Source organism: Syngnathus scovelli, chromosome 10, assembly GCF_024217435.2.
Source record: "Syngnathus scovelli strain Florida chromosome 10, RoL_Ssco_1.2, whole genome shotgun sequence".
NCBI classification, from domain to species: Eukaryota; Metazoa; Chordata; class Actinopteri; order Syngnathiformes; family Syngnathidae; genus Syngnathus; species Syngnathus scovelli.
The window spans coordinates 4559196-4584416 of record NC_090856.1 but is presented as its reverse complement, the minus strand read 5'-3'; the positions used below and the strand labels follow the sequence as shown (position 1 = coordinate 4584416).

The 25221-nt window shown below is 44.8% G+C and overlaps 1 protein-coding gene across 1 annotated transcript in view; it reads left to right on the top strand.

Moving 5' to 3' along the window:
- ncanb (neurocan b) overlaps positions 1 to 25221 on the top strand; it is a 62384-nt gene that overhangs the window by 20615 nt on the left and 16548 nt on the right. Inside the window, exons 7-14 of the mRNA XM_049726817.2 lie at positions 6646 to 6731; positions 11084 to 11313; positions 11385 to 11553; positions 13821 to 13995; positions 15063 to 15190; positions 15288 to 15581; positions 16130 to 16822; positions 18390 to 19439. Of these exons, the coding sequence (XP_049582774.1) occupies positions 6656 to 6731; positions 11084 to 11313; positions 11385 to 11553; positions 13821 to 13995; positions 15063 to 15190; positions 15288 to 15581; positions 16130 to 16822; positions 18390 to 19439 (2815 nt within the window). The 5' untranslated portion in view covers positions 6646 to 6655. The remainder of the gene's footprint in view (positions 1 to 6645; positions 6732 to 11083; positions 11314 to 11384; positions 11554 to 13820; positions 13996 to 15062; positions 15191 to 15287; positions 15582 to 16129; positions 16823 to 18389; positions 19440 to 25221) is intronic.

The window sequence follows — 25221 nt, the reverse complement described above, 5'->3', positions numbered from 1 at the left end:
ATGCCCAAAATGAATTTTGAAGTGATGGAATTGGAAGGGGATGAATCAAACAAAGACCAGCTTGCTTTCATTTTCTTCTTGCTATGCTGCCTTCCTTTCACATCCTGGTTTGCACCGGCCCTTTTGTCAGACGGTTTTAGACACGAAAACAGCCGTCGTAATCAATTTGGATGTATGTTTGTTCCAGATCATGAAATTTTTGGCATCTTCAACACGTGTTTGTGTGAGCAAATCAAATTGCGCACTCTTGAGTCAATCTGGCCCTGTGTGACTGTGTGTGTGTGTGTCACACACTTGAAGCATTGGAGCGCTGTCAATTACTGAGAGATGATCAAAGTTCAGCCTGATGTTGTCTGGCCTCTGTCTTCCTTCTCTCCTTCGGGGCTGGCAGCGTCGGGAGGAAGCTAGCTGGAAGGGGGAGGGGGGGAGGGGGGGGGTCTCTTGACACTCGGCAACGTCTGCTTCAGGACTCTTTTATCACACATGTGTAAGACAACAAGTAACACACTTGTTTGTGCACTGCGGGGTTCTCTTGACGTTCTCAATTGTAATATTTTATTTTTGTAAAAGAAACCAGATGGTACCCTGCCACTCAGGGTGAGTTTGTCATAGGTCCTCCTTCAAAATGAGAAGACGGCTCACTAAATTATCCATTGTCACTTAAGAGCTGAAATGATGTCAGGGTTCGATTTAAAGACCATCGACTTTGCAGCGGGGGGTAAAACACAAATCAATCCCCGTGCGGTCTCTCGCTGACAGCTTCTTTGAGACAACCCAGACACAAAGACAAACAAACACAATCATTTGAAGCCCCTCTGGTGAGTATCAATTTACCCTCTGAATGAAGGTCATGTGTGCTCTCACACCCTTAAATAATGGTCCCACTTGGATGTGGCTGGCTCACACAGGCCCCACAGCAGTCACTGGGCAAATAAGTAAATAAACCTGGGCTCTGGCAGCTCCCATAAATTGCGTTTCTCCCAAATGAGAGTGCCGGAGAATCGATACACCCCGGGGGTTTCCCAGTGTGTGTCTCGGAGAAAGCGCGCATGTTTGGGGTTGCAGTGCAGAAATAAATTAAAAAAATAAAAAAGCCAGAAGGAAGGAAGAGTGTTGGGAAACCAACATGAAACCCAAGCTAAGCTAACGTAGCAATCTAGTCAAGCCGAAAAATAAAATTAATTCCAATTATTGTATGCGTGTACTCCACTCAAGTGGAATATTTAAGAAGCACAAAAAACAAGAAAGCTAGTGCTGCTGTCTCGATGATACTTTTTATCCCCCCCTCTCCGCTTTATCCCCTTGGGCATTTCTTTTCTTGGCGCTTTCTTCGTTTGATTTTTTATTTTTTCCCCAACTCATCATTCATCTTCACATTCCAATTCCTCCCGCGGGGTGTGTTGTCACCGCCACGTCTGACTTCTCAGCCACCTTGATGCACTTTATGCCCTCTTTTAAAGAACCCTTAGATTTGTTTCTGAATCCATATCTGAAGAAAACAAATCTTATTTATAAATTCAATATTCATATCAAATTGAAGCCAGTCCAACTTCACCTGCTGGTGACATGCTCCTCTAGACGTATGTTTCTCTTTGGCTCGTGATGAGATGCAAATTGATTTAGCGGCACATCAAAGTGGCAGACGGCGATGGGCTTTACTGAAACACACACACACATATGCTACTCAAAGATGATTTAACGAGTAAGATAAAATAACCGGAAAGTTCTGGAAAGAGGTAAAAGACGCACACATCTGGGTTTTGCTAACTGGGCTATTTCCAATTCTAATATGCAATTTTATCCATGCCATCCATCCATCTCACTCTCCTTCAACCTGTCACTCGATGCTTCTCAACCTCCACCAAGAAATACATGAGATGTCATTACATATCAAAATGACTCATCCCTCCATTCTGTTAGTTGTCTCCTGTATTAATGAGTGCCTTTTTTCCACGGCATTATGAAGATATAGGGAGAAAGAAGGTCGTCGATACGCATTTATTTGCATTGATTTTCTTTCAGCAGTGGCACCCGTCCAATAGCGGAATAGATAACGGCGGAAGTGAGAAGCTGCTTTTTAAAAGTGCGCTGGTGCATGTTAGTTTTTTTTATGCTGGGGCATGTCTGGTTTACTGTGTTTGGCAATTTGGCAGATTGTTTTGCACTTCGCTGGGCATTCAGGCAGTTAAATGTTTTTTTTTTTTCATAACAAAAAGTATAATTTAGACTAGCTAAAAGCCGGTCTAAGTTGTGGCGCAGGCGATATAATGCAATTTTGGTGGATTTGAGAGCAGGCAGACATTCTGAACATGTGTGGAGGATGTCTTTGGATTTCACTCATAAATACGACAGGACTGTATCTTAAAATATTTTGATGAGCAAGACATGACAAATAAAATAAAAATAAAATCAACAATTAACACAGATAGAAATGGAAAAAACTAGAAAACGTTTTACCTGTCCATCATGACAGAAATGAATTAAAAATATCACAGCCTTGCTTGGTTTGCGCCTTCCCAATAGTTAGGAATTACTGTTCCACTTTTTTAGCAACACCTTCCCTTTTGAGTTTTGCCATGAGCAGTTTCCACTTTGTCTTTGTCTTAACTTCACGACTCGCTGACAAAATGCCCAGTTGGAATGTGATATAGCTTCAGACTTCGACTTCCTCCTGAATTCATGTTCTGTGGCTCCCGGTCAAGACATCTGTTATTCTTCTGATCTAGAGAAAACCTGCCAGTTCCACGCTCCGGGTTTATCGACTGCTTCTGGACCTTTTGCCCCTAGGGTGACGTGCCCCTCCCCTACCCCTCCCTCCCCTCACGCCGCAGAATTGGATTAGCTTCTCAGTCCATACGACCTGCCGTCAACACGGACGATTTATTACATGTCTCTGGATGCTGTCGACACAGGCAGAATAAAAACTACAGACTGAGAGCGAGGATGGAAAAAAGCTGAAGTAAAATGACATCCATCAAAGACTCACCTACGCACTCACGACGGAGATGCCATAGCGGCTGTTTTGTTTATGCCTCACCAACACACCAAGTCGGAGACATCAAGAATATAGCACGTGACATTTTTCCTTCGAGTCTCCACAAAGTTTACCAGTCTCCAATCTGCCACCGTGCAAACGTAAATTTTGTAAAATTCTTGCAAAAAGCTTTCCTCTCATTTTTCACCGCCTCACCTCTCATCAATTCACCACCTTTTTTTTTCTTTCTGTCTCATGTGGGGTGAACTCGCCTTTCCCCGACACAAAAGCGAGGTATTATGTTTTATAGAAAAGTAATAGCTGATTCTCCTTTAATAGCGTCGGCGGCCGGCTAGCTGGCTCGCGGGGGCCTTGTGTGAATGAATAAAAGAGACCCGTGTGGCATGCAACTGTAAGTAATAGCTTTCTCTATACTTCCGCACAGCTTTTTCAACTTACTCGGGATGCTCGGCGTAGCGGCTTTTGTCCGAAGCGGCCCTCTCGCCGTCATTCATCGCGTCCTTTTCGGTTTTGCAGCTCATTGCGACCCGCAGCGGCTTTTCGCTTCTATTCAAAATCCCGTAAATATCATCCCGGAAAGCGATACAGCGCTGATGCAAAACTATTCTGTATGTTTTCTTCTTAAATGTCAAGCTTCATTATGACAAAACGTGAATCCAATGTTTTTCTTCAAATTGGAAGCCCGACCGTGATTTCCCGTCCGAGCGCACACGCTTGCGACAAAACATCGCCCGTGTGAGCTTTTGGGAGTTGGCACGTGACTGGATCTGAAATTGGCTTTGCTCGCCGTGTCGTAAACAACTCGTTCTCGCACCTCTTAATGATTTTGACCCCCCTGTGAATCTTTTGACATTTTCACATGAAAGATATCACGGCAGCAACCGAATCATAAAATAATAATAGCCGCCTTGCCTGTGCCGAATGCTTAGTCCTGGAAATGACCTTGTGCTAGTCAAACAAAGGCTTTGTCCTTCGGGAGGTCGTCGTGTAAAGTTTTAAATCGATTTCAAATTTTTATTTCGTTCTCGATACTGTGGACTTTCCGAAAAATGTTTACGCACTCTTAGGAATAGCGCAGGCAACTCCAATGGAGGCGTGAAAACATTAGCAATACTTGTAAAGTACAAATAAAATGTTATTTTGTTTTAAACAGGCTTGTAGCTCAAGGGCCTAAAAAAGTAATATAGTGAGGGAATAACAAAACAAAATGCTCTTATCTGGAACCCACACAGATAAGAGGTAGTTATTTTATTTTTATTTTTTTGAAGCGAACAAGTCCTATCTGGGAACCACAATAGTTTTGATTATCCTCTGGGGCTTTTAAGTAATCATTAAGTGGCAGTGGAGTGCAGTTTCATTTGTTGCAGCTCATTTGCTTCGAAGGGATTCGAGGGGTTTTGCGGCGAGGTGGCAAAAAAAACATATCATCAACTCATTGAGCGAGCGTAATCCAAACAACAACAATCCAAAGTACGGGTCGGGAAAATTGCTCTGGTTATTTCTCTGCCAAACAAACTTTAAGGGTAATTACATCATTAGCTTTGCTAACCATCGGCGGAACACTTTACCCTGCTGCCGGATTCTTCTCTTATCGTGCTTTTCGATTTTAGACACTTGAAGTGGCAATTTGTAGTCATTTAATCGTGAAACGGTAGGTTAATATTTCGATTGGTCTTTTGTTGACTCTCGACTGACTCTCAAATATTGGTCAAGGTAATTTGCGCCCTCACATGAACCTGTAAGACGACCCACACGGCTGTAACTGACACAGGCTATCGGTGTCCAGCATGGCCGCCGTCCCACGCATCATAATCCTCTCTCGCCTCGAGCCCACCCCTTCTCCCCTCGAGAGCCCACATTCATTATTTACTCTCAGCGCCCTCTCGGCCGTCCAAGCCTGACTTCATTTCACCTCATTTGGTCGCCGTCCTGTGAACGCCGCGACACGTATATCATCTCAGACGCACAATAGACACTCGGGTTGCCGGAGTCTTTCTGAATTGACGCCATTTTATTTCGTCAAGCGCTTGCACATTTTTTAAATCGACTCGATCCAGATGATTTTATTTTCTGCTACCATTACAATTGAGGAAATTCAGCGCGTCGTTGTCGTTGATAAATAATCATTTCTGCAGCAATTAGTCGAAAGTGGATAATTTGCCATGGGAAATGATCCAATTTCACTTAAGTGGTTGTGAATCACTGGCCTATAACTGACAGCTTAATTGGCAAGTGGTATGAGAATATGCTCCATTCCCACTTCTGTCATGTCTTTGCCTTTAACTGTGGTCCTCACCACTCAAGTCTCGCGTGTCCACATTATTTTGGGGGCCGTTAAGCATATTTTTACACTCCATATTAAATCATCCAAGTATTTCCGTGCACCAAGCCACCGTGTGTCTTAGATCTGAATTTGACAATTGCATAACTTCTCAGAACCTTCACCACAGCCTGCTCCTGTCAGCCTGCCAAATAAATAGCTGGTGTGTTAGTGTTATTGTATAATTTGACAGTCTATACGTACCCAGGTTGCTCCGCAGCATCTCGGATTTGCCTCCCTCGCCCTTATCTGCTCGTTACTCTCGTTCATGCTGTCGGTGTAAACCATGTTTGGTTAACAAATGCCGTTTTTATCTTGTTCGTTTTGAGGGAACGGTACGGACACCAAATCAAATGAAGTCGTCAGACCTTCCAATGTTACTCAGCAAATATGCGTTCCTCTGGAGATTACCTTGCATAGTTCGACACCAGGTAACAACACGGTAAAAATTCCAATGCGTCCTGCTGTGCATAGCGAAAATGCCTCCAGTAAAAAGGTTTGTAATTGCCTTCAAGCATGAAATATTTTTCACATTTTTCAAATGTCGTGATAATATGAATCTATTGAAGTTCAAACGTACGTCAGTTTTCTATTCATTACAAAAACAAATTGAAGTCGGCAAGAATTTGAATCAAAGTCTCAAAGTTATTTTTGTTAAAGTCTGCTGAACTTGGAATTTCTTAAGATTTCAGACCCAACACTTTTTGGAATAAATCCCCCCAAACCTGTCAACTTTCTATTTCACATTTAAAAACAACGAATGGGGCACTTCTAATCTCAATACATATTTGTCATTCTCTCAATACCATTCATCATTCAAACAAAAAAATTGTTTTCTAAAACGTTTCCAACTAATCCTCTTACGACAATCTCTGTTGTCTTCTTTGCTACTAATAACTTAAACTTTCACGTCACCAATTCTAACACATTCTTCCACAAATAACGGCATCAAAGCGAAGCTAGCGCACGCCAGAGTCGCTTTTAATCCACCCACTGGTCCCGATTAAGAATACACGGGAAAAGACAAAAGCAAAACGAGGCTTTAAAAGTCATTAAGAGTCGGCTGCCACGATCCAAATGGGAGCTACTTGTCCTCTCAAGTATAAAGATAATGGCCTCGAGTCCAAATGACACTTGAGAGAGATGAAACATGACAGTAGCAGCTAGTCGAGTCTGTTCTCACTGCCCTTCCCTTTTTTTTTTTTTTTTAAAGCCTTCTCATAATAATAACCAATGGAGCCTTGAAAAGGGCTTAGGAGCCCTAAATCATAATGACGAATGACGTGACAGCTGTCAATCCAAAAATGGCTTTTCAAAATCTTTTTTTCAGGCTTGGCGGGATGCGCGACGCGATGCCTTGGTGTGGACCGCAGAACCTGCTGGCCCTCCTGCTGCTGCTTCACGCCGTCAGCCGGGGTGAGTCCGAACCCCAACCCTGACAATCACTCAGCTTCAGTCCTGGTCTTTGTGTTCGTCACGCCAACGAGGTCAGTCGGTTGTTTATGAGTCCGTCGCGGAAGAAGGAATTAGCCGCCTTAAACGAAAGCGCAAACGAACATCAGTCACAGCCATCGACAGAGCCGTCAGTCGTAATCGCTCGGTCGCCGTCATCGGCTTTGCAATTAGCGTCGCGGAAACAACTCTAGTTAATCTCGACGTTTCCGTCTTATGGTCCATTTTGCTCCGATAATAAAAAGACATCGCGGCGCTCTCGCCACCCAGACGCGAGTTTAGACGGCTTAGCGCTTCAAAGAGAGAACCATCCATCTTTTTAATCTTTGATTTTTATTTTTTTTAATTTCCAATCATAATCCGCTCATTTTGACAGCTACTCAAAGAATTGTTTCGCACTCTTGATAAAGTTAAGACAGGGAGATGCCATGCTTATCGTCGCTGTCGGATCATTTTTGCTGCCTGTCAGCTTATTTGTCTGCTTGCAAGTTTTCCACATTTATTATTCACTCCTGGATTACCAAACTTTTTTCACATCAGTCCCCAAACTTGAAATGTACAAACTGACAAACTACATTTAGTGTCACCAATTTGTCATCCAGTGATAATTCAAATCATGCAAAAAAATATTTTTTAATGCTGCAATTAAAGATTATTTTGATTATTCTGTTGATTAATCGATTAATATTTTTATGTTTTTATTTCTATGTATTTTTTTTACCTATAATTATTTCATATTGACATGAATTAATTATGAACCGGTTAAAGCTATGATCTGTTACATGTCAGAAAATAACCAAAAATACTGATCATTATTTACCAAAATAAAAGCACACTTTTATTTAGTTGTAAATAAATAAAAGCATACTTTTATTTAGTTGTAATACAAAAATTAATGGTAAAAAACTGAAATTTTGAATATTTAAACAATTTTGAACTAAAATCAATCAAACATTTATCCTAAATAACTATCAATTAATTTGATAGTCGATTAATTAAATAATCATCGTAAATGTCCTTCTTGAGATGACTTGGTTTTACTGAATACTGTCTTTTTGCTCGTCTCCTTGCACTACTACCTGCTTTGGGCATGTGTCGTACTCCTCCGTGTTCTGCGTCGCTTCCAACTCGTTTGGTTCCTCCCTCGTATTGTTTATGTTTTTGGTGGAAGTGAGAAAAAGCGACAGACTTGCTGGCACCGCCAGTCGAGACTCAGTGTCCCGGGCAGAAGGGTGATGAGAACACAACTCTTGGAAAGCCTGCGGTTATATCTGCCAGGTGGTTCGCTTTATGCCACCGCACATAAACAGAAGAGCGCCAAGTCAAGCCTTTCGTTTTTTTTTTTTTTCTGGGCTGAGGAACCAAATTGCTCGTACTAGAATATGTCAGAAAACTTCCCGGATCATTTCTTCAATAGAATTGCTGTTTGGAGAAAATGTGACTTCCCAGACTTGCGAGGGCATGTTTGGAATGTTTCAGCATGTTTGTGATTGTGAAGTGTCGCACTAGATTTGAACTTTATCGTCTCGGTGGCAGCAAACCTCCCTTTGAGTCGCTGCGACGTAGCCACACTGGAGAGAGCTGCAGACAGACCTTTTAATCACTCGACGGCTGGGATTTAAAAAGCTCCCAAAGATGTGTGCTACTCAGCAGGTTGTGAGAGGTGAACTCCAAAGTTGTTTTTTTTTGACTTGACACTGTGTCAGCATGACTGAACTCAAACCTTGAGTGACGTCCACCCGGCAGAGCGCGTCGATGCGCATTCACACGAGGTCACCGCTTACGGACGGTCGGCGTGCTCGGCGTTAAACGCGCGCATGCGGCAAAAAGCATCTGCACTGCAGCGCTGATCAAACGTCTCTTCTCATTCAACATGCATTAAACCGAGAGCCGCCTCAGATCTTGTCTTTTGAAAAGGCCACCCTCCTTATATACCATGCACATATGTGGGTGAGTGTTTGATAGGCTTGGGTTTCTTCTTAGTAAATTCCTACGTGGTTTCTAAAATCCCGTAATTGGAACCCGACTCTGATCCGATACAATTTTCCACAACAACATCCTCTATAATTAACATAGTCTATTATTTCAGGTGATTACCGATATGATGCGTTCGAGCTCCTAATAAATTACAACCTGATTAATAATGTCTGTCATTAGAGTTTGTTTGCACCGATTGGCTATCATTTCCCGACAAGCGTCAATAGCAGCGTTGTATTTGCACAATTAAGACGAAAATGTTTTTGGCTGGAGATGACCGATGTGAGGTGAAAATAGCAAAACTAGTCTAGCACACTTGGCAGCTGTTAAAATGCCATTTGGACTCACCTTGCGCGACACGCGCAAAGGCTCCCACGCGTCGCTTGATAATTCCCAAGACCTCGAACGGCCAGACAGATGGGTGACGACACGCAGAAACATGCGGCGCAGCTGAAAACCCGAGTCGCACCCCCGTTAACATTTAAAATGCCTCTCAAGATATTAAATCGTGATAACTTTTCTATCTGAATGCTGATTTCCAACACTAGCACTAAGCGCCCTCGCTAGTTTATGTTAATCACCTCTGCGGAAGAGCAATGCGTTTTAATTTTTTTTTTGTGTGTTTGTTTTCTCCTCACCCACCCACCATCTAATTTCCTGATTTCTGGAGGGAATTTGCAAATTAATTTCATTGGATTTTCACTGCGCAGCTCACAGCTTGCCAGGCGAGAGATAAAACACCCGCATGGCGTGCACAAGTGAGTGACATTGTAAAGTTTGTTTGACTCGCCACAAAGTTGGGAGGTGAGAGAATCCGGCAGATAGATTAAAAAGTATTGACGGAGCCCAGGTGGAAAAAGAATACACCTGTCTTTCTTCGCCCCCGAAAATCTCCGTCTTCCAGGACGGCTCTTTATTGCGTGTTTGTCGATGGTTGTGTTTAAGATGACGGGGGCACAAGTGTTAGCGTGGGGTAAACAAAGATCATCCTCTAGGGGCGCCGAGCAAATAGAGAGACAGAAGCCAGGGTTTTAAGTTTGCCACAAAGTCCACACCGTCTGACAAGTCATAAGAGCGACTCTTAGATTTGTTTTCTCAGTGGTTTTCATTATAATTGGCAGCTAGGTTATCATTTTTACTTATCAGATATGCGTGATTAAAATGTGGTAACCTGAGGTAATTTCCCAAATTTTAATTTAACTCCTATCAATCATGTGCAACCAACGTGCATGTTCAAATTAAATGACTTTTTTGGCGGGGGAATTTCCCCTGTGTTTTACGGTGTCCCCCAGGGATCCATTCGAGGTCCACTGTTTTTTTTTTTTCATCTTTACTTGCTCTCCTTAGCAACAGCATTGAAATATTCTCCATACAAAGTATTTATTACTGAAATGCAATGCAATAGTTTAAGAAATTAATGAGTGCATGATTTCCTTTTCTTGCTTCCACTGAACTTCAAAGTTCACCATGTCGTGAAAGAACAAGCAGTCATCATCAACACAAATCCTCTTCACAAATGGATGTCGGTTTGAAAAACGATTTGGTGGAAGAAGTGTTGTCAGGAAATGGAAACCAGCGCCGTCTTTATGCGCTCCGTGTTTGCAAGACGCATCTCATCGCTCTGAGAGTTCAGCCGACTCAATTTCTCCTCCCACGGTGCAACCTTTTCTCCTGTTCTTTACCCTATTGATGTCTTTTATTCTATCCCATCCCTTTTTTTTTCCTTCAGTCATTAGTCAGTGCTTTAGATAAGCTCTCATGTTGCTTCGTCCACCCCACCTCCTTACACGGCGAAGGACGTTTCGAATAAAGCAGCCGGCGACGCAATGCAGGCATTTGGCAGCATTATATAACCATTTCCTGCGGATTAAATTCATATTTGAAAAATGAATGAATGAATTTACCACACAATAGCATTAATAATTGAAATGTAATAATAAGTCAACATTTTACTCAATTGAAAAGACTGAGCAAAATGATCATTTAAATCGTTCCAACCGAATTTATTTAAAGCATATTCTTCAAAATGGTCTTCATGAGGTTCATAATTTAGCAGATCAACTCCTTTTTGTTTTGTTGCTTTGCTTCCTTTGTGAAGGTCCCTCGTCCCATCTGGTAAAATGGACTTTCACATGCAAAGCACTTAAGCTTTAATACCTTCAAGGTACTTAAAGTTTTATCCGCTTTGACACCAGGGCTCCCTTTAACATCCTCCACTGTGAACTCTACTCCCTGCTTAATTGACCCTTTCTTCACGATGACGGCCAAATTCACTGGCCCATATTTATCTAGCAAACACGACTCTCACCGTTTTTAAGTCCAGGGTATCTCATCTTCAGGCTTAAGCGACGCAGATCCTGTGGTGAGCATGCATAAGGTGACCCATCAGGTCATCAGCGAGGAGCTTTCCAAGACCGTGCTACTCCCCTGTCTCTTCACCTTGCGCCCCGGGGCCGCTCCATCCCACGAGCCGCCCCGCCTCAAGTGGACCAAAGTTTGGGGCCAGCGAGGCTCGGACGGCTCGCTGAAGGAGCAGTCGGTCCTGGTGGCCAAAGACAATGTCATCAAGGTATTTTTCACGCACAAGAACCAATGAGGTTCTTGATATTTGAGTCATCCATCTTCTTTTTCATCCGTCAGGTTAAGAAGGCTTTCCAGGGTCGGGTTTCCCTGCCCGGTTACAGCGGCAACCGATACAACGCAAGTCTGGCTCTGACGGGCTTGCGGTCCAGCGACTCGGGCCTGTACCGCTGCGAGGTTGTGGTGGGCATAAACGACGAGCGAGACACCGTCCCGCTGGAGGTCACAGGTCAGTGCCATGTACAAAATGAAGTGGAATCTCAGAATTCTGCTCAGGACTTGTCATTATGCTCGTGGGCGGAGCCTGTTGCTAGGCAGACTTCATGGACGTAAAACATTACGAGAAAAGTTGATTTACTATAAAACCAGATTTTCGAGTTTCATCATAAATATCACACTTAATGGGATGGTATTAAAACACAGCCCAGCGCACTGGCTTGTTTTTATGATCTTCTATCGTGTTTTATGTCGTTACGATATGATGAGCGGTGACGTCCACGGTGATTACACCGTTTAACCGTCATTCAAGTGCGCCTCTTTTCGGCCTCCACTAATTATTATTGCAATTTAACACTTGGCTCTTTGGTTGTGTGCGGCCGGCCCTTTTGCACTCGTGGTCGGCCACTATGAATAATAACGAGGTGTCGCGCTAATGCGGCTATTACGCTCAGGCTTGTTTACGGTCCGCGTAACACGACAATGAGGGAAATAAAGGTGAGGGAGCTCGAACCCGTTAAAAATTATTCTCTCCAGCCGACCAAGTCCGTGCATGAAATGAAAGCAAAAGCCGACAGGTGTTAAAAAAAAAATTAAAATCAGAAAGATCTCATCATGGTTAACATTGGCTGCTATGTACGTTGCTAAGGAAAAAACCAATGTTCCATTTTTTACGTCCAACAGTTGATTAGCGAGCTTCGAGCGCTACCGATTCACACCGAAGCCAATTACATCGCTCGCGAAAAGTTGCCGTCCCCACGGTTCGCTCTTAATTGGCCGTCAAGCTAGCCTTCGTCACGCAAATGCTTGTTTTCAAATGTAACCATCAGCAGTTATTGATACCGCTTGGCTGTATCAATAACATATTTCCTCCTCGGATTTTGCCGCTTTAATTTCCCACACGACGCCTCACTCGCTCTTGCCCTGCTTAGCTTTTCAGCGCACGTATTTTCGAGTCAATTGTACGTCTCTTAGACATGACGCTATTGATTGTTCGAGTCCCTCGTGGTGATGCGGGGGATCTGGTTTAACCGGAGAACAGGCAGCCTCGGCTGAAATTGCGTTCTAATTGACAAGAGCATTGTTTTCCAACCAACATTGAACCAAGAAATGTATTTTGTATTCTCGCCGTACCCCACTAAACAAAAATGTCACGATACGGGGATGTACGGAAATAATCCTGATCTTGTCTCAATTTATCCACAAATGTAGTTTCAACGTACCTGAAAACTGAAATTGTACAGGCCTTCGAAGATTTAGTTTTAATGCTCAAATAGAGACGATGTTGCTTTGGAGGACATTTTATACACGCTTGTAGATCAGATCCACAGATTCCACTGCGCTGAAGAAATACTTAAAAATACAATTGTGTTGCCGAGGACATAAGTTACATACCCGATGAGAGCTGCAGGAATATATTTTTTACTCCGGAGAGCCAAAAAGTCTTCATAGTGTATATTCATAGAGCACCGTGGGTCCACCCCGGAACGGCCTCTCGGAAAAATACGATGATGTGTGCGAACGCACTTTTGCTCGCTCAAGCACACAGTTGGATTTGGACAGCCTCGATATTTCTGCAAAAGTACGGCCCTTTAGGAATTCCAATGCCGATAGCCCGGAGTGCTAATGGCCTCGCAGCAACCCGACTCTCCGTTTCACACGGATCCGTGTCATCTCGCTGATAAAATCGCCGGACACCCGTTTCATGTCGATCGTCACGGGAACGGAGCTGCGAGCGAATATCGGAGGTGATGGAAAGCTATTTCGATCTAATTTAAATGGAAAATCCGGTTTGTGACTTTTTCACAGTTGTGGGAATTGCACCTTACTGTGAGCCTAATTGCAATGAGCGACCACCATCTGCATTTAAGATTGATCAAGGAAGGTCGCAAGCGGGTAGACTCAGTCTGGAAGCAAACGCTCGACTCAGACATGACCTGAAGAGCATTTTGGCTAATAAGCGAGCCGGATAACAACCCTCATGCGGACGCTGGTGATGTGGCTAACGAGCTCAAGTCTGGCCAGGTGTCAAAGTGGGAAAGTCGGAGAGCGGTCAGCAATGATGACACGCACTGAACGTAGCGTCAGAGTAACAAGTCAAGTCAGTCCCCAGACTTAAACTCTAACGAGCATATGCCAATTGAAAAAAAAAGTGAGTGGAGCCATGCAGCAAGGTGACTTTTTTTTGTTTTTTTTAAGTGGCTGTCTGATGCAAATATTCTCCAGCGGTTGCACAGATGGACGTACGTGCTCACGTTCGAACGTCTCTCTCCGCCCCAGGCGTGCTCTTTCATTACCGCGCTCCCCCCGACCGTTACGCCCTGTCCTTCGCCGACGCCAAGAGGGTGTGCGCCGAGAACTCCGCCGCCATCGCCACGCCGGCTCAGCTGCAAGCGGCCTTTGCCGACGGCTACGAGAACTGCGACGCCGGGTGGCTGTCGGACCAGACCGTGCGGTGAGGCTCGTTTTTTTTTTTTTTTTCTCATCCGACTCACAAATCTTTCTCTGCAGGTTGAACGAGAGATGCACAGAAAGGCTTAGCGCCTCGTTAGAGAACAGCAAGTAGTAAACGCCACGCTATATAACGATTATGACAACGGCAACAAATCTAATGGCGGCCATCGACTTTATATTTTGCCAGTACGAACGTCAGCGCTCCGTGATCCAACAGTCGTTCCAGCCCGTTGGCATTAGTGCCTCATATTTACATTTTAATTACACTTTACTGCCGTCGTCAAGGAGACCGACTTGACTGTTGTCTCGCTGGCAGGTTGTTGTTTTTTTTTTTTTTTCCCCCTTCTTCCGCCGGTTTCCGTCATATTCCTCACGATCCCACTGGGGACACGGCTAATTGGTCGGCGTTGAGAAGGCTCAAAGTGAACATCAGCCAAGTCGCCAATTAATAGCGAGGCTGCCATTGATTTATCGGCTGGAGGGGGCTGGGAGGAGAGACCACTCCCTTACAAACAGACTCTTGAGAAAGCCTGGAGTGTGTGTTTGTGTGTTTGCTTCATCTAATGTCTTTGTGGTGCACAAACCAAATCTTTTAATCATCCCCGTGTGAAAGAACAGCTAAAGCTGGCGCCGAAATACGGCTCACCAAAACGCCGGAGGAATAGCAAATGCTTTTAACCTCTCACTGACTTCCCACCTTGGCCTCCCTTGAGTGTGAAGTGTGTTTAGAAACAATCGCCAACCGAGATGGATGTTCAGCGTAATTATTCAACACTAAAGGGAACGACTTGTTGTTTCCTAATTGCCTCCGGCGTGTTGTGACATGTTATGAATGGTGCACTTGCGCTTTATTACACCACTGGGGGATGTCTTTTTTTTTTTTTTTCCACGGGAAATTTTCATTTTCTTTCTCAGGCTAATTTTGAAATAATATATGATTGGAGCTGAGGAGATAATGAAAGTCATTTATCTTGGAAAGAGTCTTCACATTGGAACCTTAATAAAGTGGTATTAAATCTTTTGAGAAATCACTGTTTTGGGTCCACCTTCTCTTGCTGCGCTCTGCAGGTATCCCATCCAGTCACCTCGGCCCGGTTGCTATGGCGATCGTGACGACTCACCCGGCATCCGTAACTATGGCAATAGGTTCCCGGACGAGCTGTTTGATGTCTACTGTTTTGCCAAGCGGCTACAAGGTAAACGCCCGGTGGCCTCGATCAGGATTGAATAAGATATGTGGATTATTTTGACTGGTGCACTGTGGTGGTGACATCATCGTTTTCTCCCTCCCAGGTGAAGTCTTTCACTCCACAGTGGAGGAGAAACTGAATCTGGCCACAGCTTCCGCCCACTGCCAATCTCTGGGGGCCCAGCTGGCCACCGTGGGCCAGCTGTATCTAGCCTGGCAAGCCGGGCTGGACCAGTGCGACCCGGGCTGGCTGGCCGACGGCAGCGTGCGCTACCCCATCAACGTCCCGCGGAGGAACTGCGGCGGGGACGAGCCCGGCGTGCGAACGGTCTACAGCAATCCCAATCGCACCGGATTCCCCAACACCACGGCCATGTTTGACGCTTACTGCTACCGAGGTACTGTGTGTGTGTTTGGGGAGGGGGGGGGGCGAGCAAATTTCCATACAAATGCACATTCATTCCTATGAGAGTATTTTTAATTCCACAACCAAGTAAGAATGATTGACATTTTCTATCCCAAGGCGTCACGTCATAAAGCTTGTGAATAGCAATTCATTTCAAGTTAACAAAACAACAACAGCAGCTTGGGAACGGAGCAGCGGTCCATTTGTCACCGCACAAACTCGTAGATCATCATCTTCACAACGTGAAGGATTGAAACAAATTACGTTCTTCACAAAGCTGAGAGGAGATGAAAATGTCAATATCGGCCCCTCCCTTTTTACCGGCACGGGGCAAGCTACACCGCTAACTCCCTTGTCGGAGCTCAACAACACTATGTATGCAAAACAGTTCATGACGAGAAAAAATTAAAATGGAGACAAGGAATGAAGTCAGAGAAAAACAAACCAAAAAAACTTTTTAACCAAATTAACTGATTGTTGTTCCTATTTTGATTTGTGTCAAAATGTCCTCTTGTCTTGTTTTTTTATTTATTTTTTTAGCCCACCAGCCTGCAGATGTGCAAGCCCCCGAGGCCCTGGCTTTACCCCACGCCGCCATCCCGGCTGCACAGGCCGACTCCCCACTCATCCACACCCGCCCGGGCGACCCATTTCCCAAAACCGACACCACGGACCTGAAGGAACCCACGAACAATTCCTCCGATATCTCCGACGAGCATGTGGTCATCCACTTGAGCCCCGAGCGGGGTCGGGATACCCGACAAGATGTCGCCCCAACCGTTCAATCTCAACGAGAAGAACCCGCCGACTCCAAAAGCAGCATGGAGAACCACGGCGGTTCGGCCCAAGAGGAAGAAGATCCTTCTTCTGACACTTTCCCATCAGTGGCCTCTACCACCTCCCAGCCTCACAGCGGGAAAAGCATACTGGCAGACTTTGTCAACACACTCATGAAGCCTTTCGAGTACTGGGCTGGAACTGGGACCGGGGAAACTTCCAACAGGAACCAAACTCTGAGTGACAACAAGGGCAACAGCGACAACGCCATCGCAGAGCACGGGGGTGACCCTTACCCTTCCGGGCTGGTCCATGCCAGTGGATTACTGAGTGCTGACGACAGTCTGTCCGAGCAGGAGAAAGAAGAGATGCCGCTCTTTCCATTACTGCCTGCAGTCCAAAACGAAAGAAAAATCGAGTCGGCCACACAGCAGGAGAGCAAAAAACCTGATAATGGTAAGATTTATTTGCGTCTTTGATTTGGGTGTTCATAAAAAACAAGTCGTAAGATGCATATAAAACAGATTGCGTCAAACCCCGCATTGGTTTCCCGCGTGTCGGTCAAAGAAACACACACCTCCTTCACACCCCTGCCCGGGACGACCAAATTGACGTGACAGAAGAGCTGTCAGGCAGCGGAGATGCTCCTGACATGATTCACGCAGCCTTGCAATAACTTCTCCTCCTACCCTTTTTTTTTTCTCTATATATTAAATGTCATACCTGCAGTTGCGGCGGTGTTGGTGGCACAGCTCTCTTTCTCGTCACTCTCTCGCATTGTCACCCTCCCCCCGGCAGCTTAATATTACCTCTGCCCGACTCCCGAGGGATTCTCAAGCCAGTGAAGATGAGTCGCTGGGGGTTTTGCGTGGCAGCATTTATGATTTGTGTTTACAGTATGCCTCACGGTCTCGTCGGATGAATGACAGGGGGCATTGCTGCGTAATTAATCCCGATTTTTATTTTTTTTATGCATCACTGGGCTTATTGAAAAATATTAGCGGCAATTAGGTTTGCCTGCCTCCTATGGAAATGATTCCGCCGCTTGCGGACCTTGCGTAAGCATCAGGGCAATAGCTTTTGAATAATACATTTTTTTCCCTTTTTAATATTTCATGCGTATGTTTTTTGTGTATGTTCTCCCCTCTGGTGGTAATCTGCTCTATCGATGTTTACACACTCGATAAGCCATGACGTCGGGGTTGGACTAAGCGGGGTCCTCTCCATAACACCGCTGGCCTAAATAAACAAAAAGCAGCTATGAGTCACAAATGATGACAGGATGAATTATTGATGACGGAGAACGTGTGCGCTTTTAGCGCAGTTAAGCTAACGCCGACCACTTGGGCTAGATAAACAAGAGCCGGGTTATTTCGCTTAGCGTGAGAAGTGTGAAATGGCTGAATATATCCTCCACTGTCCCTTTTTTTATTTTATTTTATTTTTTTCGGGTACGGCCCTCAAACGGCTCAATCAATCCCGACGTCGGAACGTACAGTAAAATGTCTCCAGCGGTTGCCCGCCTTGGTGCTTGTAAATTAGGATAAAATATACGAGAAAAATGTCTCCTCGGTTGCACGCTAATATTTTTTTACTGCTCTCCGGCGCAGCCACCTTTTTAAAGACTGCAGAGAGCTCTTGAGAGACAACTCCGTATATTACAAGCTCTTTTATTACTGAGAGAAACCTGAGCCCGCTTGCATCTCTCATCATTAGAGCGCAATTGACTTTAAAAACTTTGTTTTTGAGACTCAATTTGCATATATTTGTAAAGACCAAATAATTAGGAAAATCTTTGAAGTACTTCCCAAAGGCTGTGGTGTCGATCGGGTTTGATTTTTGCGTATCTGTATGAAAAGTTGCTTCGGATCGGTCCACAAAAGAGTCCCGTTGCTGCTGGTGGAGCTCGTTTCAAATGGTTTTAATTGCTAATTCCACAGCCATGAAATTAAATGCAGCCCACGCCTACCCACCCACTGTTAATTTAATTAAATTAAATACTCTGACTTTGTGTTCCTCGCAGGGATAACTGCAGTGGTCCCTGAAGGCGAATCAAGCCCAAGTGAAGAGGTCAAGTTTCCCAAAGAAGGTCCAGCGTGGGCCATCAAGTCATTACGGCGCTTGAGGGTGGGATTTCCCAGGAATGTTGGCCGAAGCCGCAATTGGGAGACTCTGGAAGCCAAATCGGGTCCACTCGAGATGATAACCCTGCCCGACTCCTTTCGTCAGGACTATTCTGGTGAGGGCAGGGACCAGGATGAAGATGAGGCACAAACAACTGGGATAGATCAGAAAAAGGAATTGGAGGGGAGCAGTGATGGGAATAATTTCCCTGGCGATTTCGTTAATACCGTTCCCAGCCGGGATGACAATTCCAATCCGGAATCCGAACTTGTGACTGTGGCTGAACTCACGACATCGTCCCAGTGGCAGCTCGTGGCGCAACCAACCGCCACCAGCTCGCTTCAAACAGCCGAGGAGGCCAGGGGTGAGATCATCTACGTTCACCGTCCCACTGACTACCTCTCTTCTTCTTCTCTGTCACAAAGAGGAGAGAGCGCCCCTAGTGGTGGCTCCACTCCCGTTCTTAAGAAGCCAAGGAAAGGTGCGGGAAGAAAGCCTGGCCGCGGTGTCGCCAAGGTGGTCACTTCCAGACCGGAGTCTTTGATGGATGTTCTGACCACTACTGAGATCACCACCATGCAGCATCTGACAACCATAAATACTCCGAGCATAGATCCGGCAACCACGGCAGTCACCATTGAACCTTCCTCCGCACAGGAACCATCCATTTCTATCTCATGGATGGAGAAGATCACAAGCAACTCCTCAATGGAATCATCAACAACCGTTAATCAGATGACAACCGCTTGGCCCGCCTCCAAGCAGGCCGTTACGGAAATGGAGTCCAGGTTGGCAGTGTCCGAGTCCTTCGTGTTTGGAAGTCATCGGATACCTTCCAAGGGCTCCACTCCAAAGTCGGAGGAACCCAAGACGGTGACGGACGGCAAAGGCGCAAGAAACCCTTTTGGCATCCTGGTACCCAGCTGGGCTTTTGGGTTCATCCCATCAGGTAAGTGTCACGCTTGTTATCGTTCGGGTTTGCAATTAGCGCAGTCTCGGGAACCGCGAGGCCGAAATCGGTCCAGACATAGCGAAGTAAGAACATTCAGGTCTTAGTGGAGTAATTAGAGGGTCGGCGTGAGTGCAATTAGGTGGACTGTGGGCGTAAACAAAGATCCTCGTCCAACAAATCAATGAAGACGCAATCTTCCAAGATGGTCCTCATAATTGACTGCACTCTCGCCTCCCTTTCTAATTGTTTTTCATTCATTCTGTGCCTTTTGTCGAGCCTCCGCCAAACAAACATCGGCCGCACTTGTTTGTCACAGCGTGTTGTCATTGATTTCGCTGATAGCTGACGGGCGAGCCACCGGGGCGGCAAAGCAGAGCGAGAAAATTAAAATCATTTCTCACGGCGCCGTCTGTGTAATATTCAGCCCGCAATGTGTTTTTAATTGAAAATTTCTTCCAGCATTGCCTTCTGCCCACTGTTTTGTGAGTTCAAGCCATTACATGGCGCTCTGGAACTGTTTCTTTTTTTTTTTTTCGTCAATTGGATGGTGGAAATCACGACACGCATAAGACATTCAACTTGATAATCGAATTGTGGACTAACACATTGTAAATGTATTTTAAAATAATGAGAAGGCGGGGCTTGTTGAAGTGTCATGTGACATTCTGTGGACCTTCCCTCCTATAATCCCCCGCCGGTCCGTCTCTTATAGGATGACATTTGAATAGACGACACTTTTCGGACAATTACAAGAATAAAACCCCCGTGTCGGCGTAACCTTTTGTAGTTGTCAGGTGTACTGCAGAGGAGATTACAAGAGGGAGGGAAAGCGCAGCGGGGGCGGGCAGCTCGAGATGGAAGACAAGAAGAGAATTAGAGAGAGAGAGAGACAGCGAGAGAGAGAGGTTAGCGTGTCCTCTAAGGTGTTATACTGTAGGTGGGAGTATATAAACTTCACACAGTGATCAATAATACTTGCCTTGTCTTATCCCTTTTTACACCAAGGGCCGCTTTATTTCTTCTCATCTTTCTTTCTTTACTTGTTTTTCTCATATGCTCTCCGATTTTTTTTGCGTTTCCCTTCTGTCATAACTTTGTTTTCTCATTGTCAGTTTGGCCTCCATCATTGGCACACATTAGAATGAAATTGGTGTGCATGATTTGGCCACATGGGGGCGTTGTAGTACAATTATGTAGATGTAAATGAAGAAGAGTTTCACAACTACTGCGGGGTGCTGCATAATATACTATACGTTTGTTAGCATTAAGCTAAGAATTATTTTCCCCATTCAAATCTGTTTTTTTTTTTTTAAATACACAAACTTTTGTTTAAGAGTAAATTCAAACTGGCCGTGGTATTAAACAGCCTAAAGCCTTTTTTAAAGAGTTCTTCCATCTGCCAAAATGTTGCTTGTCATCTTTTCACTCGACTTCCCTGCCACCATAGAGCGCTTGTATCTCAAATTCCCGAGCAAACGGTTTATGACAGCGGAAGAAAGCTTGAGCAGAAAACCAAGCTCTGTGGTGCAGCGACGGTCGGCCTCACTCGGTTGGGTTGACATGGAGGGACAGAAGGGGAGATGGAGAAAAAAAAAAAAGCCAAGTCGGGGGAAAAAAGATTAGATGAGAATTAGCCTAGCTTCTTCTCGTTAGTCTCGTTTTTGTCCGTCTGGATGCTCTGAGGCACACCGTGGTCAGCCTTGGGACAATGACAGACGTCTGGCATGGAGTTTTTTTCCCCCCTCGGCGTTTGTGGGATCTATCACAGTCCGAGTTTTCCTGACTCTACTGTTTATTTCCAAGAGGGACCAAGACGGCGAGCAACATCAATAGCCCTCCATCCGGCTCCTCAAACAAATTGGAGAGTTACATTCAGGAGCAGAGAAAGGTTGACATGTGCATGAAGGGGTGAAGAGAAATGGAATCAGGGGCGAGCCAGAGTGGCTTATTACCAGCTTGCCTGCCTGCTCAGGGAAGCCAATTGATTTGTCTGCCCCGTCCTCTCTCGGACGCTCATATTTTTCTTTTTTCCCAGCAATGTCTGTTGGCCATGACCCTGTGTCCTTTTTTTTTGCTCTTTGGGTCTTTGGTGTGGATCGTGTTTTGATCCACCTCTTGAACCCCGCACAGCCTGACTCAAAGCAGTCAAAGCCTACCCGGTTACCTTTGCTTAAGGCCCTATATATATATTTATTTTTTTTCCAGTGTTTGGCTAACAATATGAACTACTATGACTGCTTATTTAAAGATCTCCTTTGCCAAAAGGAATAAAGCACAGGCGCAAAGTCTTCTGTGCTGACTGTGCATTGACTCGATATATGCACAAAGTAGCGAATTAATGAGGCGAGACAAAGTGCCGAGAACGAGCTTCGAGAGGAGAACTCACTGACTCGCTTTGAGACTTGCATCACACTCAAATGCTAACGCTAACACTTTGGCGTACACGTGGAATAAAAAGCCACTTGTCATATCCTCCAATTCAAAACGGTTAGCAATCTTGTTTGACTTTTATGCTCATTTGCTACGTCAGCAAAAGCTAATCTGCTTAAACAAAAATCACGACGATTTGTTATCAGGCAAATATTTGCTAAAGAGCGATAAAAGGATAAAAGAAAAACCACCCAACCGCTAAATAATTCAGCCAGGCATTTTCGTCAGCGTAAATAAGTGTAATCAGCGGCTCCATTGACATTCCAGTTAAAGTAAATGTTAATTTATTCTCGAATAGTCGATAAAAACTCGACAGGCAACTTTTCGGAAATGCTAATGCAGCCTGTAAAAAGTGAATTTACAAACGCAGCCTATAGGAAGGCTGTCTTCAACAAGTATGTTTATGATGTCATCAAGATGTCTTATTATCTCTACTGTCACAATATAACTTGATTATTGACCCTCTGGAGGCCCGTCACAAGCTTTTGTCTTTTTACCAGACGGACCGAACCACCCCAACGAGCTATTAAAACAAACTAATGTCTGACTCTCCTGATCCTTACTGCTCCCGCTTGAAATGGAAAACACATTTTTTTTTTTTTGTTCGTGCTACTCTTTTATGAGCACTTTTTCATCGCACGCAGCTCCCAAAAAGATCTTCAGGGAAGACACGCATAAAAACAGCGTTTAATTCCGCAACACAACAGATGCCGCATGCTGTTTCCCCCCCCCTCCTCGAATAACATATTATTTAATTATGTATTTCTCTCGTCGGGGCCTCGCGTACTGTTAAATATGTCTTAAAACATCGACATACAAATCCTCCTGCTGCGCTTTCCCGCCGGGCCCCGAAGCAGCAGCAGCAGCGTTGGCGGTTGGGCTCCGAGCGTCCGTCACAGCGCATCACGCAGCGATGGGTGAGGGCCCTCCTCATGCGGGTCGCGTGGGACGCATACCTACATGATCAGTCTCCGGTGGGAGGTGAAATCCCACGGGATGTTTGCCACGCAGGTATAAATTACATCCCGGCGAGAAAAAGAGGCATGTTTGCAAATTGCCGTGGCGTCCTCGAGGGACTTTTGAAAAGTGTGTGTGTGTCTCGGAGAGGTCGCGTGAAGTTCTTTGTGGAGTTTTAAAGCAGGTCTCCAAGCAAACACCCGCGAGGCTGTTCTTCTTATTAATGCTTCTCGCCTGTCAGCGAAAAGGCTTAATTTTTTTTTTTTTTATTTTACTTTTTTTTTTTTTTAGATCCACAGCAGAGGAAACATGCAGGCAGGCGAGGGACTGTGAAATCCCCAATCCGTGCTTTTTTTATTCAGATGTAGGGCTGGATTTTTTTTTTTTTTTTATATATATATATATAATACATCAGGGGAAAACATGCATTTGCACAAGTTCAAGGAGTCCGTGTGTTCTTTTTGTTAGCAAGATATAAAACGAACGAACACGTGATGAATTTTTGCTTCTGTATGATATCATCCCTTTAAGCAGCTTTTAAGCAGCTTTGTTAATCCTACTTATGAAAGAAAAGTGGAGGCTGCAAATAAACAGCACAAATGTGTCGTAAAACGGGATGAGTTTTGTGTTTGTGGAAGAATTTAGTTTCTTCTCCAAACCAGACGCTTACATTTATAAGATGTCGTAATCCAAACAGTGCCCGACCACGTTAATAGCCACGGTTAATTGAATTGTGAAAAAAAAAAAAAATTGCAGCCCCGCATTTCGGCTGCAAGGCAGAAAGATGCGTTGGTGTGCTGGAAACGGTCAGATGATTAAAAATACAACATCCTTGAAACGAGTGCAAAGGCACACGAAAAGAAAAGGCAGAAGTTGGACAGCATGCGAGTGATGAGGAGCCAAGATGGATTATATCCTTGGCGGCGTGAAAGCCCAGATAATGCCGTTGATTTAGGACAACCTGAGACTTGTCAGGTTTAACTCCAGACTAGAAACCGCTTTTCCCCATTTTCTCTATGTACATTTTATTTATTTTCTATTTATCGTCTTTTTAGCAGCAAAATTGAAACATGCCACCAAGCTAGCAAATCGTCAGAATCATGAACTCGGTGACACATAACAGTCTGTGTATCGTGGTTGGCATGGAGACAGGTTGTTCAGGTACTGAACTAACCTAAGCACAGTGAAAGGAAAAAAAAAATTTCAATTGTGGCCGCCAGACTCACAATTTACAATGAATGGCTGAGCCGTGCCAAGTGCAGCAAGGTTTACGACCTTACTCTGACTATGCCAGAGCTCGACTGATCTCGAGGGCCACAAATTGATGGGCCACTTGTTGAGGGCCTTCGACCAAGAGATTGATGAAAAAGATCCTCACTTTTAAGAGGGGAAAAAAATAATAAGAAAAATAGCACACACATCATTCTCAAAATGTTGCCACCTAGTGGCGTGGCATGCACACTACAATGTTTTCTTGAAGGTCAGTGTGACACTTTGAAACTTTTTCATCCACCCCAAGAGAAAACATAACTCCACTTTTACATTCAAGCATGGAAGTTATGTTTGTTTTCAGTTTATTATTACCATCTGTCAAGATGAGTCAAGCGTTCAGCCGTGAATGTAAACTGTGACGAGCGCCGTCAACACCGACCACGGCCTCATTTCCTCTCTTCCACCCTTTGCCTTGTAATGCTTTGCTACGTGGACCAGGAGATCTTGGATGTTATATGCAGTGTTGTTGTTTCACGCCTGAACAAACACAAGCACGCAGGTGTGTGTGTGTGTGTGTGTGTGTTTGCAGTCACGCACGAACAAAGAGAAATGGAGGCTCTCTCCCCCCGCAGCGCTCATCAATCCCAGCCTGTCAGGGACATCTCTTTTCAAACAACAATATTTGTAGACTTTGTTGTGTGGGCTCCTGAAATCCTTTCGAAAGAACCTTGAATTTTAAAAAATACAAATTGTTTGTATTTCAAATACAATGGACTACAGCTATGGCTTGTTTCTGATAAACAAAAAAAAAAGATTGTAATTTGGATTATTTCATTGTCATCGTGTCACTGATGAATAACGTCGCCTCACCCCCACCTATTTCTATCTCAACACGAGCGCGCAAACACGTGTCGGCCATCCGTGTTCCAACATCAATCTTTCACCCACCGAGTCACGGCTGCCATGACGATTGCCGTGAGGTCTCTATTAAAGCGACAACGGCTCGCCGCTGTTCCCCCTGCGCTCCGCTGCATCGCACTTCGGGATTAGCTTCTCAATGCTGGACTCGGGTTATCGGGCTCTAACCTCTCTAACCGAGGAAGGGAGGGGAGGGGTGGGGGGTGGGGCATGATCTCAGTCTCTCCGACGCTATTACATGGTTCGCTGAGTCCGAGTACAG